The sequence below is a fragment of the Cynocephalus volans genome, chromosome 6, assembly GCF_027409185.1.
Source record: "Cynocephalus volans isolate mCynVol1 chromosome 6, mCynVol1.pri, whole genome shotgun sequence".
Taxonomy (NCBI): domain Eukaryota; kingdom Metazoa; phylum Chordata; class Mammalia; order Dermoptera; family Cynocephalidae; genus Cynocephalus; species Cynocephalus volans.
Window position 1 is genome coordinate 3,263,548 of NC_084465.1, and position 17,065 is coordinate 3,280,612.

Here is a 17,065-nt window from a genome sequence, read left to right on the forward strand (position 1 = left end):
GAGGTTGGTTTACATGATCGTAACAAAGGCAATTTTTAATTTTCTTTCTTCAAAAAAAACATTCCCTGGAAATTAGGACATTCTTAATAAAACACAAATTCAAAGAGGCATTCATAAAACTTGTCAACTTACCCCGCCTGACAACTTAATCACCCTGACCTTGGAGCTGAGGTGTGGCCCATCTCCACCACCACTGTTAGCCCGGTGCATGACAGTCCTTTTCACACCAGGCTTTATGTCCTGGGGCCGGCCCTGGATGGATGCCACTCGGGCTGTCTGGGGGTGAGGTGGCTCTTCCGCATCGGCAGGTTTTATCTGAAGTACTTTGTGCAACGGCTGAGCTTGACTTTGAGGTACTGTTCTGGCCTGTCTCAAATGTTTCAGTGGCTTCATCTGCTGTCCTTGATACTGCATGTTAGCACCAGATGGTACAAAATTTGACATTTTGGGCTGAATATTTGAAACAGTGACATCTTGGTTTTTAACAAGAAGTCTGTTTTTCACATTTTGTCTGACCTGTGCACCTGGAAAGGGCAACAGTGGGTTACCATTGGTGGGTGAAGGTGAGGCTGTCTGCTCCTCCTGCTCTGCTGGGGGTGGGGGGGCGTAGAGCTGCTGCTGCTGTTGCTGCTGCTGCTGGGCAAGCCTTTCCAGTAACTCCTTCTTCCTGGCACCAGCTTGCTGTTGCCGTCGTAACTCCTTCTGTTTCAGGATTTCTTCTCTTAGGCGCTTCTGTTCTTCTATCTTCAAGCGATATAGCTTCGTTTCTTCATCTTCATCAGGAAACTAAAATGGAAAACATACACAGTTTACTTTGCTGTTGAAAGCAAGGTGACCATTCCAGTCAATTTCAACAAACTAAGAAAATGCATTTTCCAAAACCCTTTAATTCAGTATTTGAAAGAAGTCATTCAAAATCTGCTTAAAGACTTTTAAGTGTAACTCCTTCCTCTGGGGAGGGGGGGAAAAAAATCACACAGCTAAAGCTAATTTGGAAAATCTTATCAGAATATTAAAAACGAAATAATATAAATTTCTACTCATTTACAAGTTTAAAACCAATTAAACTATTCATTTCAGATATCAAAATATGTTTCAAATGGGAATGGTAACAGCAGGGAGGACTAGCTGTCACATGGGTTTTATCTGGCTCTTCCCTGACAAACCAACAAAAGGTGGGGTGTAAATGACCTGAAAGGCCCTGATTAGAACTATTGATTTTTTGTACAGAATTTTCAGCCTGATCTCAAACTCATTTGTCACAGAATAATTGGTTATAATGAACAGCACAAGTCAATCTCTCTGACCTTGAACTCATGCACTCTCCTTAGAATCAGTGTTGCCAACTGCAGTACTGGAATATTAATGTTATATAAGGAAGGCCTTTAATATTCCAGCCTCAAACCATTCTGAAAGTCTATCAAAAAAAAAAAAAAAAAAAAAAAATCTTTGAAAAAGTCCAGTAACTTTCATAAAAAGCATACAATGAGGAAAGTTCATAAAAAGTTAAGCACTTTTAAAAAATTGTAATAATATTTTTTAAAAAGTCACTCACATATCAACAGATCTTTTATAAAAAGAAGTAATAGGATTTAATCTATCTAGACTTCAACTACTTAGCAGTCTTACCTACCCTAAATAAACCTATGAATTAGGAACTTAAGACAAATTGCGGCTGAGGAGTCAGCTGTGCTCTTAGAACCTGAGCACTTTGCACCGGCAGCCCTCGGTCGGGGCCAACTTGTCATCTCAGAAGCAATTCTGACCAACTCAGCTTTTGAATTTCAAAGTCTAGGACAGATTTCAAACAGCAACCTTAAGGCAGGTGAAGGGATGGTGCACAGGTAGAAATACAGAGCAAGTGACATTAGGGGGAGGACAGAAAATAGTAAGAAGTGGGCACAACAGCTCAAATAGCAGAGGGACATGGACATTCAGGGCGGAGCACACAGCTGCGGACATATTAACAGGACCTGAGGATCCACTGTTTCAGCATGAAAGAATAATTACTATTCATTAGGGTTCTTCATCAAGCAACCAAGAGTTAAAGTATATTTAGGAATATAGATAGAAATTCTTTAGAAAGGCTTCCATGAAATAGATTCATCCTTTACTATATCAGTATCAATTGAGTGTAAGAAAATAAGTCACATTTAGCTAAGCAAAACAAATGGAAATTTTTTTCCTTTTAAAAAAGTAAAAAAAAAAAAAAAAAAATCATAATCCTGGTCCCATTATGTACACAGAAAATTAAAACAAATTAAGACATTCAACTTATACTACAGCAACTTGTAAGATCCATTTCACTCATAAAGAATGTTTCAAGTAACTCTACAGAAGAATTCTCTAGCAGTCTACCTAAATCCACTATTATGAAAGAAATAGCCAGATGTGGCTGGTGGTATGCCTCACAGGTCCCTTTTCTCACATTATTCAGCAACTGTTACTAAGTAATGTGGATGTGACTTCATCTTTCTGAACCAGATCAGTTCACACACTTAAGTTAGGAGCTAGCTATACAAACTAAAAGCATGATGAAATTTTTAGCAAAGAATTCTTCATAAACTACCCCAATCCAGTTTGCAAACCCACATTATTTTTTCACGTGGATTTTAAAACCAAAAGTTACCCTTCTTCTAATAATAGGTTATTAAATATTAGCCCAATATTTTATCTTTATATTTTCATTTCTAATTTGGTAACATTATTTTACAACTGCCATAATAATTTATTAGAAGGAAATCTGACTAAAAAAGAGAAAACTTTAACTGATTAAAAGACAAAACCAGGGCCGAGCCCGTGGTGCACTTGGGTGAGTGCAGCGCTGGGAGCGCGGCGACGCTCCCGCCGCGGGTTCGGATCCTATATAGGAATGGCCGGTGCACTCACTGGCTGACAAAACCAGTGTTAACTGGTTTTTATAAAATTAAGAAAGCGTGACTTGCTTAAATTCCTATCTAAGAAAACTATCATTATATTAGTCAGTTAAGACATCATACTATTTCATTGCTTTCTACATAAATTTTATTAATATTAATATAACTTCTGTATACTGATCTCTTACTACGCCCAAGCACATACAATGCCTAATTTTACCCTCATTTAATAGATAAATAAAGGCTAGTGAAAGGTGAATACTTCAATTGGAAACCATGTAAAATACTGACTTGCATTTATTACTTATAATATTCTGTACCTATTTTAATACCAGCAACTATATATATTTAAAATTCAAAACAAACCAAACCCCCCCAAAATCTTAAAAGACCAACAGTAAATGTGGTCCTATCTACTTAAAATTGACAGAGTAAAACAAGAAAAAGTCCCAGAAACCTAACAGAGAACATCAGGGGTGAGGAGACAGGCCAAAGCTGGCCACCACCTGGTTTTATAAGTAAAGTTTTACTGGAACACAGGCACGCCCATCCATGTAAGAACTGTATATAAATTGTCTTTGTGCTAAAATGGTAGAGTTGGGTAATTATGACAGACAATTTGGACAATAAAGCCTAACACATTTACAGAAAAAGTTTGCTAAGCCTGGTATATATTAATTCTATACAACACAATGATAACTGTACAAGTACAAGAATAAAATCTAATACTGTAACCCAGTGACATCTGTTATGAGCATGGCTACTAGGTTAGAAGAACCACCCAGCTGAAACAAAGCAGGAAGATTTCATGAGTAACTTGCTGGACGGAGTGAACAAGGAGGCACAAGCTGATCACAGGCTTCTTTTCAGACATCTGCTTGAGATCAAACGCTTTCACTAAGGAAAATGTCCTACCTCTGGTTCTGCTTTTGCTTCTTCTTTAGGTGGAGCCATAGGGCTAGCTGGCTTGACTTTTGCTTCAGCCTTGCCCTGTGAGCTCCTGGAGGCCACCACAGCCCTCACAGGTGGTGACATGCTGACGACAGGTTTCACTTGGGCTGCGGGCGTGGAGGAGCAGCGACTGTTGCTCATTTCGATAACGTGTGAGGGTGCAATGGGTAATTCACGCAAATTACTGTTTCTTGGAGCAGTAGGCTGCATCTGCTGCATTGGTCGTTTGGTTACATTCTGAGATGTTGTATTCTATGGGAAGAAGAAAGAAATTCCAGTTACAATTAAGGTACACAAAAAGCACATTTTGAAGTAAAAACATAATACATCATTCTAATTAGTAAGTGATCTCTCTTTTGGCGGGTAGATACTTTTCTCCTTGGTAAATACTTTTTTCTCATGCCTAAATGATCTACGTAGCAGCATACCCTGGTGTTAAGGACTAGAACTGGAAAAGCTATCACACTTTCCCATAGATAGGCTCCTCTATAGAAATTACATTAGGTGGTTTTCGGTTGGTGTTTTAGTATGGGGGCTGACACTTTTAACAGAACTAATAGAGTCCAAAAAAGCACTCTATCTGCCACAAGGAGTCAACCAGATTAACGGTACTGCTATTTTTAGTCACCAGAATTAAGGTGGAATGAGAAAAGAATCAAGCATTAAGTCAATGTCCTAAGAAAAATGACTCACTGGAAGAAAAAGGTGCCAGAAAGTTTTGTCTAAGAGGATATTCTTGGTCATGTTCATCCTAGGAAGTCTTAAGAGAGAACCAGCACCTAGAGGAGTTAGAGATACGTGAGCTAGCTGGGGAAGGGTCCACTCTGAGGTCATGCAGATCAAATGTCCAAGGGCACAAATCTTGTGAGAAATGTCTTCCATCCTTCTATCAAATGAAAACCAGGTTATAAAGCACCCTTTCCTCAGATCTAGAAATCCTTTCTTATTGCTTATATCATTTTAGTTACAAATGTTACTTTAAGACAGAAACACAGGTATCAGGAAAACTGAGATTCAAGGTAGCTAAGTGACATGCTGGAAGCTCACTGGTTAAAAAAAAAATACAGTACTAAAAGGAAATCTTACAGCCTAGAACTCTACCCGTTGGCCACACTGTATCTTTTCCTGGAAAAATAGTTTACAAAAGCATCTTTTATATAGATATTTATTTAATGGGGGATGAGGTAATGACTTTCGCCTTAAATTTTCCGAGCAATACATTATTTCCCAGTTTCTTTCAATGCATGACAAGCCACACATTTGCTGATGGTCCTTGAGAACATAAGCCCACAAATAAATGCATGTTTGTCTCCCAAAATTGAATATAAGCTCCCTGAAGGAAGGGAACTAGTCTCTTTTGTTCACTGCTATACTCCCGGGAACTAGAGCAGTGCCTGGAAACAGAATATTCAATACATTTTCCTTGAATTCATTTACTTATTTATTCAGAGCCCAAAGAGACAGAAATCATCTATGCATCAAAAAATGAGCCACTGGCAAAGGCAGGGTGACTACCACCCTAAAGTATTTTCCAAAGTTATGCATCTATTAAAAAATAATAACTATCACTATAGAAATATCTAGACATATGAGAGTAAGATGCTGAATATTAACTAAGTCTAATTTAAGGTACAAAAGGGATGTTGTTAATTTCTGTAGTCAAGAAAACAATTTCCTAAGTGTTTTTTTAAAACAGAATCACTTCAGGAAAACATACTATGTGTCTTGTTAATTTAAATCAGAACTGGAAAATATTCTAACGCACAAATTATGCCTTAAAGTTCCATAAACTGAAAGCCATCCCAAAAGCCACCGGAAGACACTGTATGACACTTACGTGCCTCAGCCCCTGGCGCTGGGGGCACTGCATCCGACTGCTGCTTGGCTGTGGCTGAGCAGTCTGCACATGCGGCCTGAACTGTGGCTGGGACATGGGCATCAGGGGAGGCGGAGGGGCGGGAAGGTGGTGGTGGTGCTGGTGCTGCTGCGGCTGGTGCTGGGGGGGCGGCGGATGCTGTGGGGGAGGCAGTTGCTGAGGGGGAGGCTGGTGCGGAGGCTGCAGCGGGGGCTGGTGCTGGTGGTGCTGGGGCTGCTGCTGATGCTGGGGTTGCTGCTGCTGCGGCTGAGGCTGATGTGGAGGTGGCAATGGAGGGTGCAAGGGCCCCTTCCAATTTCAAAAGAAAGAGAAACAACAGTTTACAAAAGGATACCAGGTATATTTCATTTCAACTATTTCCTTAAAAACTTCAACATGAGAAGAAACATTAAGCGGTACTAAAACTTTACTTAAGATTTGCCGATGCAGGTAATACTATTTAGATAGCTGTAACCCAAAAGCTACTTCCTCAAATTTTATATTTGCCCTAAATCCTTTCAATACAGTAATTCCAGGATTAGTCCTAAGGAAGTACATACGATTGTGAACAAACACATAACCTCAAGTATGTTCCCTACGGCACTATAATAGCAAAGTTCTGAAACCAATATACAAGGGTATTTCAAAAAGTTCATGGAAAAACAGAATTAAAAGAGATAATGAATTTTTTGAAGACCCCTCATATACAAATGCAGAAACAGACGCAGCATAAAACATAACCTTGTGCATGCAGCATTCTTAAATGATGTAGGGAAAGACAATTCATTATACAAAAAGGAGATCTCAGTGATACATGTTTACTGGGAAAAAGCATGGTGATGACAATGTGTGCATTAAAGAGAGACTGAAAAAATATGAACCAAATGTTAGTGGTGACTGTTTCTAGGTAATAAGATTATTTAATTTCCTTCTCTCTTTATATAAAAAGAAATATTTTATAAAACATTTATTGTCCTTTAACACATTAAATAATAATTGTTTTCCTTTTTTAGCTTATCTACATATTCTATGTGTTTCTAAACAGCTGACTCAAGTATACCATCATATGAACTTAAAATACAAGAAGAAATACTGGGTAAGAAAGATGTAACAGATACTCAAGTCAACCCATGAAACATAAAGCTATCAGCAGAGGGCACTCAAGTCTTTCAAATAATGAGTGAGCGGCAACACTTATTTTCCTCTACGCAAAGGATCTTTTCACTATTGTAGAAACATACCTTGACAAAATACTTTATTTCCACTGGCAAATGTTTTTAAAAAATCTTGCAAAGAGGAACAAACATAATATCAAAAGATGCCCTAATTTTATTAGCAGTATACCCTTCAAAATAAGTGACATTTTTCAACTTGCCAAAAATGACAATCGTGTTTTCCATTTTTCCTAGTATTAAAGGAGATAAGCAATATTGTCAGAAAGCTGTCTTTAACAAACAGTACATTTAAGATTAATACACTTATTCTTTAAATAACCGCAAACTAGTAGACTAGAATAAACATTTTAAATGCCTGACTTTTACGAGCTACACACACACTCTTCCCCTCAAGGTTCGGTCAGGATGCATACCTGCAGGCTAGGCTGTGCATGCGTGGGCAGAAACGGCTGTCCCGGGCCAGGCAGGAACGGCTGTCTAGGAGGAATGAAAGGCCGTGTGGTTGCTGACCCTGGCTGGCTAAAATGCAGAATCCCCACTGGACCTGGAGGCTGCAGGGCTGGTCTCACAGGCCTCTCTCTTGGGAACACTGGTTGCTGTCCTTGTTGATTAAATGCTGGTCCCGGCTGAGTGAAAGGTAAAGGACTCTGAGTAGGAACAGGATGACTACTGTTAAGAAGCGTGGGAGGTGGTGGTGGTGGAGGAGGACTTCGCTGTTCCAAAAAAAGATGACTCGGGAACCTTGGTTCACCTGAAACTGTACAACAAATTAATCTTCAGGTTAGAAAGACCACACACTTCTTAGAAAGCAGTTTTATGTACTGTCTTAGTGTGGACAAAAATTACAAGTGTTGGTAGGGTGTGAATGGTTAGAAAGAATTCTAGATTTTGCCTCTTATTTCTAGATTGCTTTGTCAGTCGTTTTCTATAAACGATTTCCTCCTTTTTATGAGATTTTCACATTTCAGATACTAACACTGTCCAATTTTAACATGTGAAACAATAGGAAGAGCTGCTATGTACAAAAATCTGACATTCTTAACAAAATCTCCTCCTGGGAGTTAAATGTAGTTTAGAAAATAAGTGTGGAGCTGTCGCCTAACGCAGCTTTTGCTGTGTCACTCTGCATGGCTCACTCTCCATGTACCTCCTAAGAAGAAGGGGTCTCGCTCCTGAGGCGGGGGTGGGGCTCTCCACTGATCCTGGAGAGGAAGTCTTGGGGGCTGGCTAAAATTGTTAGGAACAGGTCCAGGTGTATGCTGTGGAAATTCTGGAGGGCCCTACAGAACAAAAGAAAAACAGAAAAATTTTCTATAATTTTCAGAAATGTATACATGGTTCCAAGTTCTCCTCTGAAAGTATCATGAGTAACTTATCTCCTATAGTATCTCTCTACACACACACACACACACACACACACACACACACACACACACACACACACACACACACACACACACACACACACACACACACACACACACACACACACACACACACGGTGTATGTATAAAAAAAAACACCTCTACATGTTATAAAACAGATGATTCTGCCATAATAAAAGTCTCAAAATGTAGCATCTAGAAATTAATCCAATGCTTTAATATTATCACAGTACCACAAAAATATTATTTTTAAGCTTACTAAAATCCATGCAATTATTGACCTTCTTTCCCATTAATCCAAAGGACTAAATGTCTGCTTTGAACGTGCACGACATTTATCTTCTCAAAGATGCTATTCTTTGCTACTTATTTAATAAACCATAAGCTACAGCTATGAAGCTGCTTTACTTAAGAAAAAAAGAAAATCAATTTGCACCATAACAAAAATCAGCAATCTCTGACATAACAGAAAAATGTAAAATATTTAAGAAATCAAATTACTATAAAAGAAATATTACACAGTCAAATTCCTTTGGATAAAAAATTTTAAACAAACTCTTACAGATTATTCAACAACTACATTTTTCAATAACTACATGATACTAGTAGAACTCCACTGAGACAAACTAAAATTATTTTTCAGTTGGCCTTTCATGTATTCATGAAGATTTTTAAAACCACCATATTTACATAAGAATAGCAGCACTTAAAGAAATGCTCATGGGCCCGTGGCACACGCGGGAGAGTGCGGCGCTGGGAGCGCGGCGATGCTCCCGCCGCGGGTTCGGATCCTATATGGGAATGGCCGGAAAAGAAATGCTCACAAAATTTTCACTGCTCCAAAAAGAAATACTTCATTAATTATTAACTATGATCAAAATAAGTTTCATTTACTATCAACCCATTCTTTGGAGCAGAACCAGTATTTCTCAACTCTTAAAAGTCACGCTTTCTCATAAACTTAAAATTCTAATGCCTGTGTGTCATTTTATAACTAATACAATTAACTGTTCCCTCTAAATGTGACACCATTTTACAACACTGAAAATGCTTTTACAAACTACATCTGCCTTCCTTCTCTCTTTAAAAGTCTGCTCTACCCATGGTATTGAGAGAGAATAATGCAAAATAAACGCCACAAATCCATAAGATTGTTGGATATATAATGATAAAGAAATTATGTTTAAAACACAAATATTAAGTGTTCTTAAAACATGTTGGAAAAAAAGTCCAAAAGCTTAAATTCTACTAGCTTTTGTAATTTCTTTAGGTAAAATCAAGAAAATCCTCACTGTACCAATGTCTGACGTTAGGGAGGTCTCTTTTCACTCTAGATAAAGACACCAGTTAAGATATAACCAAAGCAATAAATGTAAATAACTGAGGAGGGTAAGATTCATAAGTGAGTAAATACATTGCACACACTCATTCTTAATTATAAAGGTTTTACCCCTAATAAATGTGTATATTTTATCATATTAATGTGAGACTTCACTGATACAATGCTTTGGTATGGATATTCTTTAATATTTAATATTTTTACTTTGCTGCTAATATGCTAGCAAAATTATTTCTAATAGAATAGGTTATTAGACATTGTTACTTATTAAATGTGCATGAGGAGTTTCAATGGCCTTGTTTACTTTTGTCTATTGACAAATTCTTTCCTTTTGTTTTAAAAATATTCTTGTTTTTTGTTTGAAGTCAACGAAATATGTGGTGTGCATCTGCACATTTCCCCCAAAACAATACTGTATTTTGCCAGGTAACTTAAATTGTTTGTTCTATTTATAAAGCGTAGCATTAGTATCCAATCTTTAGTTTTATACATCAACATTACTCTGACTTATACAAGCATTTCAAAACATGTTTTAAAATAATCTTCAAAACTTTCTGGATGACAATAAATTAGCAATCAAGGTTCTGCATTATTTCAAAAAAATATTTACATGGTGTTTCTTGGAGTGACATGGAAAATAAAACAGTTACCTGCTCTGGTTTATGGGGAGGTTTGGTCACACTGCCTACTATCCATGCAGATTAGCAACGCTGGCCCTAAGTAAAAACCCTTTTCTGACTAAGCAGCCTGTTTCCTTAAGCTGTTTTAATGGATACTACTTGACTGCACTTTTACTTCTTTCAGCGCAAGGGAAGAGTTTCAAAAAGACAAAATACAAAAAATGAACAAAAAGATTCATTAAAATAATTTACATTGAGAAGTGCAAAACCGACCGATGAAAATTATGCTACTGAGAAGCTGAAAAGGGACAGCAGCACCACAGCCTGAAACAAGCTCAAAGTTGTGAAAGGTAAAAGAAATCGCTCCAATTTGAATCTTTATGAAGTTTTAGCTTACAAATAGAAAAACTAATAACATACCTGAAAACATGAAAACCATTTCCAACTTTTAAAGTGTGATAAATTATAGCTCTCTCCAAATAACTGAGCTGTAGTCATTTAGAAGTAGGTTTGTTTTGGTTTGCACCAAATGACTAAAACAGGACCACCTAGATGTGAGTTTGGTTGGGGCAAATTTAGATTCAATACACAGAGATTTGTAACACTCAGACCCCATCATCCAGCAGAAGCATCCAATCAGCAGGAGGACCACCACCTGTCAGGGCAGTCCAAAAATAAACTGGACTAGGGAACCTCAGGGTCCAAGCCAACTCAGAAACAATGGGTCTGTGGACATTCTTAGAATCATGGAAAAAGCTAAAAGCTAAACTGGTAAACTGGCTCACGGTGGTGCAGCCGTCATGCTGCCAGGCATGGGAGGGCAGAGGACTGAGTCAGGGAGAGGGAGCCCCTGAATTAGTGTCAATATGGTGCAGGCCTCTGCTTCCAAAGTCAGGGATGTAGGGGGTGCTCACGAAGAGGTTAACTGAATTAAATGTTGATTTTCTGGCTTATCTGGCTGGTGTTGATGCCTAGTGGAAGCCAAGTCAGGAGCCTTGAGGACAAAGTCAGAGCCGGGAGTAGAGATGGGCAGCAGGTTCTGAACCAAGACTCAGGTCCCGGGCAACAAGGTAGAAAGGGACTAGCAATGACAATGGGAGGCCATTCTTTCCAGACACATTCCCTACCACACGGCGAGTGGTGACCACAGTGATTCTCACAGAATTTAAGTAATCTTGGCCAGTCCAAAACAAACCCGTCAAGAACAAATGCTTTGTAAGCATCCACTTCAGAATAAGGACCAAAGGGGACCTGGACACCCTGGGTCCACTGGCTGAGTCCAGGAGCTCCTGGGTTTGACAAGAGTGACTTCCATCACCCACTGCCCACCACCAGGACCCCGTGACCTCATCAACACACAGCAAAGAAATTGAAACAACACTGTCACACCACTGTTTTTAGTATTTTTAAATATTATGTTCACTTAACCACATCAGAGATTTCAATGTTCAAGAAAAACAAGTTAAAGCCCCCACAAGAGTTCACTGTACCCCTGACACAATGGAAACGCAATGGAGTGTTTCAACCCACGTAATATAAATCTTTTCAAAATTACTACATTTGAGGTTTTTAAAAAACAAATTTTTCTGTAACTTCAATATGAAAATCAGTCTAGACCCAACTCAGAATTGTCAATTCTGGAAACTGCATCACATTATACACAAGCTTCATATTCTATCTACTTTTTTGGAAAATATTTTCTACAAGTATTGTGCTTGCTAATTTTTAGCAGCAGTATACGTGTTAAAAAATATAAATTCTCACTCTATTACTGTGTTTGGTCAGATTTTTCATTTTAAAAAAATGGGAACAGTATGCTGAATTATAAAAGATTGAAAGTATGCTACTGGTTTGTTGACAAGCTTTCAGCCTTAACCACAGTCAGCATACTTCAGGGCTCACAACTCATTAGCTCCATCAGTCACCACTATGTTAAATGAGCTGATAAACATGCAGACAGGGAGGTGTCAGAAAGAAGGAGGGGAAGGGTAAAAAGTACTTTTTGAGAAAGGGGGAGAGTTCTTTGGGGCTATTTCCACTTAATCCTTGGATACTTTTATTGTATTAACACCTGGAAATCATCAATTTACAACTGTTTTACCCATTTCGACAAAGGGTGAAGCAAAGCATAGTTTATCAGCATCAGAGTCACCCTGTAGCCATCCAGGGCTACCACTGCACCATTGCTCTCACCATATCAGCCCAGCTCCCCTCCACCGCTCTCTAGTGTGGCCACCTATAGGGTGCACTTCATTTTCTGTGGGATCAGTAACGGAAGGCAGCCTCCTCCCCAGGTGCAGGAAGAAAGACTCACTCGGCGCTCTCGTGGAAGCCAGTAAGTGCCAGTTCCTCTTTACTTTCACCTTCCTCGATGTTTCCCATAATTAGAACCTGACCTTTCTGTCTCCATTACTTCCTATGTGAAGCCCTGATATTTATTACTGCTTTTCTTGCTGGGCTCACAGAGAACTGGATAATACTTCAGTCTCTGGTGAAATCTGTAGTTACTTATGAATTCCATGATTGCATTTTAGTGCTATGTCTCCCCCTCAACAGTACTGGTCACATGACCATGGCAGCAGGGCTCTTTATAAACTTTCTTTCCCTCCTTCCATCAGTTAATTTCAAGTCCTCCAAAAGATAGGTTGTCTCATTATAGATAAAGCAAAATGAAACTGGGAAAGTAGCCTGCCTTCTACTCTACTGTGAATGGAAGGTCTGCTAAGTTTTGATTTTTGACTTTGCCACAGGTAGAAATCAAGGAAGAATACTCTCTCCCTGCTCCCCTTCATCCTTTTCTAAAAGGAAGTAGTTATCAAGTGAGAATGAACTCAAAGAGTGACCAATGTGCTTAGTTTTCAACAAAAATTTTAAGCTGCCTGAAAATTAGGTACATTACTTCTTGGGTCTCTGTACACTATCAGATTCCCTGGAAGATTATTTTAAATACCCATAACTTCTAAAGACACTTTTTTTGTATTAAACTGAAAATACATTGGGATCTCAAACCTTGCCCCTTTGGAAATTTAATATTGTAATTTTCACCTCTTCCCCAAACCTTCTTTCCTTTTCCTAGTTTTCCATGTGCTGTCTAAATGCATATTTACAAGCATTCAAATGTTAGCAATACAAACAAAGCCCCCCAACTTCTCTCATGATAGTTTTCTCACACTTAGTGGAACGTAAAAGCGTTTAAAATTCATCAGTAATATTTAAGCAGAACTTTATTCTAACTTCCATGATCCTTTAAGTGCTCAGGCTGAGAAAGCAGCATTCAGACTCTGTCCTGAAGGCATCACCTAACACCTCGGTGGAGCAGCAGATACAAGGCTGGGCTGACAGCTCACTTCCAGCCCTGAGTCTGCAGCCCGACCACTGACAAGCAGCAGCCTCAAGCATGCGACTGCAACTGCTGGGGCCTTGGGGTGGCCATCTATAAAATGACGGTAACAACAGTACCTATCTCAGGGGGAGAGAGAAGTGCTTAGGAGAGTACCCAGCAAATAACAAAAGTTTATCATACGTGTCAGTATCATTTTTTACACAACACTTTATAAACTTTTATAGTCCTTTCCTGCATTCTCATTTCTCAGTTCAAATAAGAAAGTCTTCATAGAGAAGGTGCCACCAAATCCTAGAAATTTTGTCTTCTAAACTTTTCAAATCCACTCCCACTTCTCTCTCCCTTTCAACTGTCGAGTCCATGAGGGCTGAGACCACGTCTGTCTTATACACTGAGGTGTTTCCAGGCTTGGCACAGTACCTGGCACAAAGACGATCATAAATATTTACTGGATGAATGAACTGCATATTTCTAACAGCAAGATAATCCCAGCCTCCCATTCTACTCCTGGAAACACAGCGACACGTTAAACAAACGGCAGCCCACAAAGCACATGGACAGAGTGAACAGCTGAATGAAGGAAGGAAGTCAAGACAGTCTGAGTGTGCTGACCTCAACCTTGGGCAATGAACTGCCTCAAAGCCTCCCCTACAGGCCCAGCTGTGGCAAACAGAATTTGAGCAAAAGTGAAGTGTGCCAATTCTGGCCTGGGCCATTCAACAAAACCTCCTCACTATTTCCTCAGCTACCAGTGAATGCAGAGGCCTCTGAGGGCCAGAGGAGGGTTAGCCAAATGGTGAGGAGCCTGGATGGCAATTTAAGAGGGAAATGAACTTCCGTGCCGAGCACTGAGGGCTCAAGCTGTGAAGTGAGACTACTCCAACTGGCGCTCCTGTGCCCAGGGCCCCCCAAGTGCAAGTGCCACATCTTCCAGCTGCTGCAAATGCTATCCTGGCTGATGGGAGTTGCTTCTCCAAGGACTGCCTGACACAGAGAGAAGAAAGAAGCCAGCCCCAGGGGGCTCTGTCCCCCAGTGCACAACTCTTGAGTTTCAAGACTATGACCTAAAACCTCGTCCTAACCCTATTCCACCCCCTTCCCATCCTGCTTCCCTGGAGCCTCACATAAGCCTGGATCCAAAGACCCACTGCAGGCTCTGCATCTGCCCACCTAGAACTCAGCCCATGTTTCCACTGCTGCTAGCTCACACTTACTGGAAGTCTCCCCAGCAGCAGAGCTTCTATGTTATCTCATTCAACCCTTATCACTGCCCTATGTGGTAGTTATTCCACTCACAGAAATCTCTAGGATATTTAAGTAATTTAAACATAGTAGAAGGCTTGAAAGCAGCAGAGCCTGATTTCAAATCCAGGCTGTCTACCTGTAGAGATGGACAGTTACCCACTACATTATATACTACTTGTTATGAACAGCAAACAGGAGGGACCTTTCCTCACATTCTCTAATCTGTCCCAATGTTTTATAATGACATATGTATATACAACTGTGTGAGATGTACGTGTGTTTTAGAGTCAAGAAAACTAATAAATACTGTACCAAGTCTAAAGTCAGACAGCCATGGAATTTTTTGAACGGGTAAATGAATTTAGCAGTTCTCATCTGATCAATCTATGAGAAATTCATAAAGAAGGTAGGACCAAAGATGCTACCTAAGATTTAGAAAGAAACAGATGACTTAAGTTGAGTAAACAAGGAAATTTCTGGTTTTGGAAGTTGGTTCAACAGAGAAAGAATGGGAAGAGGGTTTTGTGGCAGTAGCCTCAAGCCTGTAAATGACACAGGCAAAGGGCAGTCACCTGAAGGAGCCAGGTCAAGGGCAGTGAGGTAAGGCAGGATTATAGCATGTAATCCACAGGACTGAAGGAAGCTGAGGTACACACCAATCTTTACGGATGAGTGAGGTTGGCACAGGGAAAGAGCCTATTTTAATGGCAAATGAATCAAATCCAATCAGGAGGAAGTCATCATGGCCCATTTTCCAAGATGACAAATGCGTGTATATTGGCCAAGTGGTAGCAGGATTAGAAAAAGGAACGAATAATGCAAGATAATATTCGGAAAGAAATTCAATGACTGATACATGAACCACGCCAGAGTGGAGAGGTTTACTTCTCTGGCAATGTCAGACAACACTGGACACAGAGAGAGTACAGGGAAGATACACAGGCCTGCCACAGCCCTACTTGCTTCACTGAGTTATGGAACTTGAGTTGGAATATTTAAATAAACTTCGCAACTTTTAAGCCTTAAGATCCTAAAATCAACTTATTGGCTGTTGTCAATACAAGCAGGCCTCATGAAGCTCACAGTGCCACTTTTCCCCGCTGTTTTCTGCTTGTTTTGAACACAGGAGTCACTTTTCTCTTTTTCTCTAATTACACAACTTAAATTCTGGCACAAGTTTTAGCCACATGGAAAAGATTGCTAGTTGCTTGCCTAGTATAAATTTTCACTTCTTCCTTAGTAATAGAGCACTAATTTTATTCAAGATAACACTGTGCTCAGCTAAAAACTATATATTCCAACTTGTAACAAGGGTGGCCATGTGACTAGGTTCTGCAGGGGGAACAGGGCCTAGTTCCCTAGGGGGGAACTGGCATGAGCCTTTCACCCCACCCATCCCCTTCTTTTGTCCTACAATATAGACAAGTACATTCAGGTGATGGTTGGACAGAAAAAAATATGGGTCCCTAACAACATCATAGAGTGCTACACCAGCCCAGAATTTTCATTTTTATGCAAGAAACAAACAAACAAACAAAAACCACTTGGTTTTTTAAGTCATTGTTAACTGAATTTTCTGCTACATGCAGCCTCACTCACACCCTGACTCACACAAGCCAGGTACAACATCATATTTGACATGTATGCAGCTCCAAGAACCAGGCAGGACAAGTTACTTGTGCTGTGGGATGAAGAAACTCAGGTTTACAGAGTTAAAAGCAAATTACCCAAGGTTACATCGTCAATGAATGACAACTCAGGACAGGCACCCACAATTTCCTTGGTTTATGAAGTGCTCTTCCCAACATGGCACACTCCTTCTGCAGAGACAAAGTTGTTTTCAAGTAATGCCACACACAAACCATGGATCTAAAAAGTCTGACATTCATTATATAAGAGGTTCTCTTGATGTGATCATTCCTTTATTAACTTCTACCATTTCATGGGTATAAAGGATAACAAATTACCAATTCCCTCTACCAAATGCAGAATTATGTTAAGACTGTTAGTGAGTTGTGAATGCTTGACTTAACAGATCTTTTAGTACTAATGTAATTCTACCTTTTGAAGGAAAAGGCTACTTTAATCCTTTCAAATAATTGCTCTATTTTGCTTTTCTTTATATCCCTTTAAAAACCCAAGGTAAGAAATTATCATTCTCTCTCATATAATTCTTATACAAATTATACTTTCACTTTTGCATCTCTTGTTAATTACATGATGTTATCTATATTAATCCTATTCAGGAAGAACTGATAACTTCGGTTACAAAAAAA

General features: G+C 39.4%; 1 protein-coding gene across 2 annotated transcripts in view; it reads right to left on the reverse strand.

Annotated features, from left to right (window-relative positions):
- RBM33 (RNA binding motif protein 33) overlaps positions 1–17,065 on the reverse strand; it is a 118,993-nt gene that overhangs the window by 26,761 nt on the left and 75,167 nt on the right. For both annotated transcript variants that reach the window (XM_063099613.1, XM_063099612.1), the window contains exons 10-14: positions 8,005–8,137; positions 7,271–7,614; positions 5,665–5,991; positions 3,792–4,079; positions 133–786 (exon numbers count right to left, since the gene is read on the reverse strand). In XM_063099613.1, coding sequence (XP_062955683.1) covers positions 133–786; positions 3,792–4,079; positions 5,665–5,991; positions 7,271–7,614; positions 8,005–8,137 — 1,746 coding nt within the window. The remainder of the gene's footprint in view (positions 1–132; positions 787–3,791; positions 4,080–5,664; positions 5,992–7,270; positions 7,615–8,004; positions 8,138–17,065) is intronic.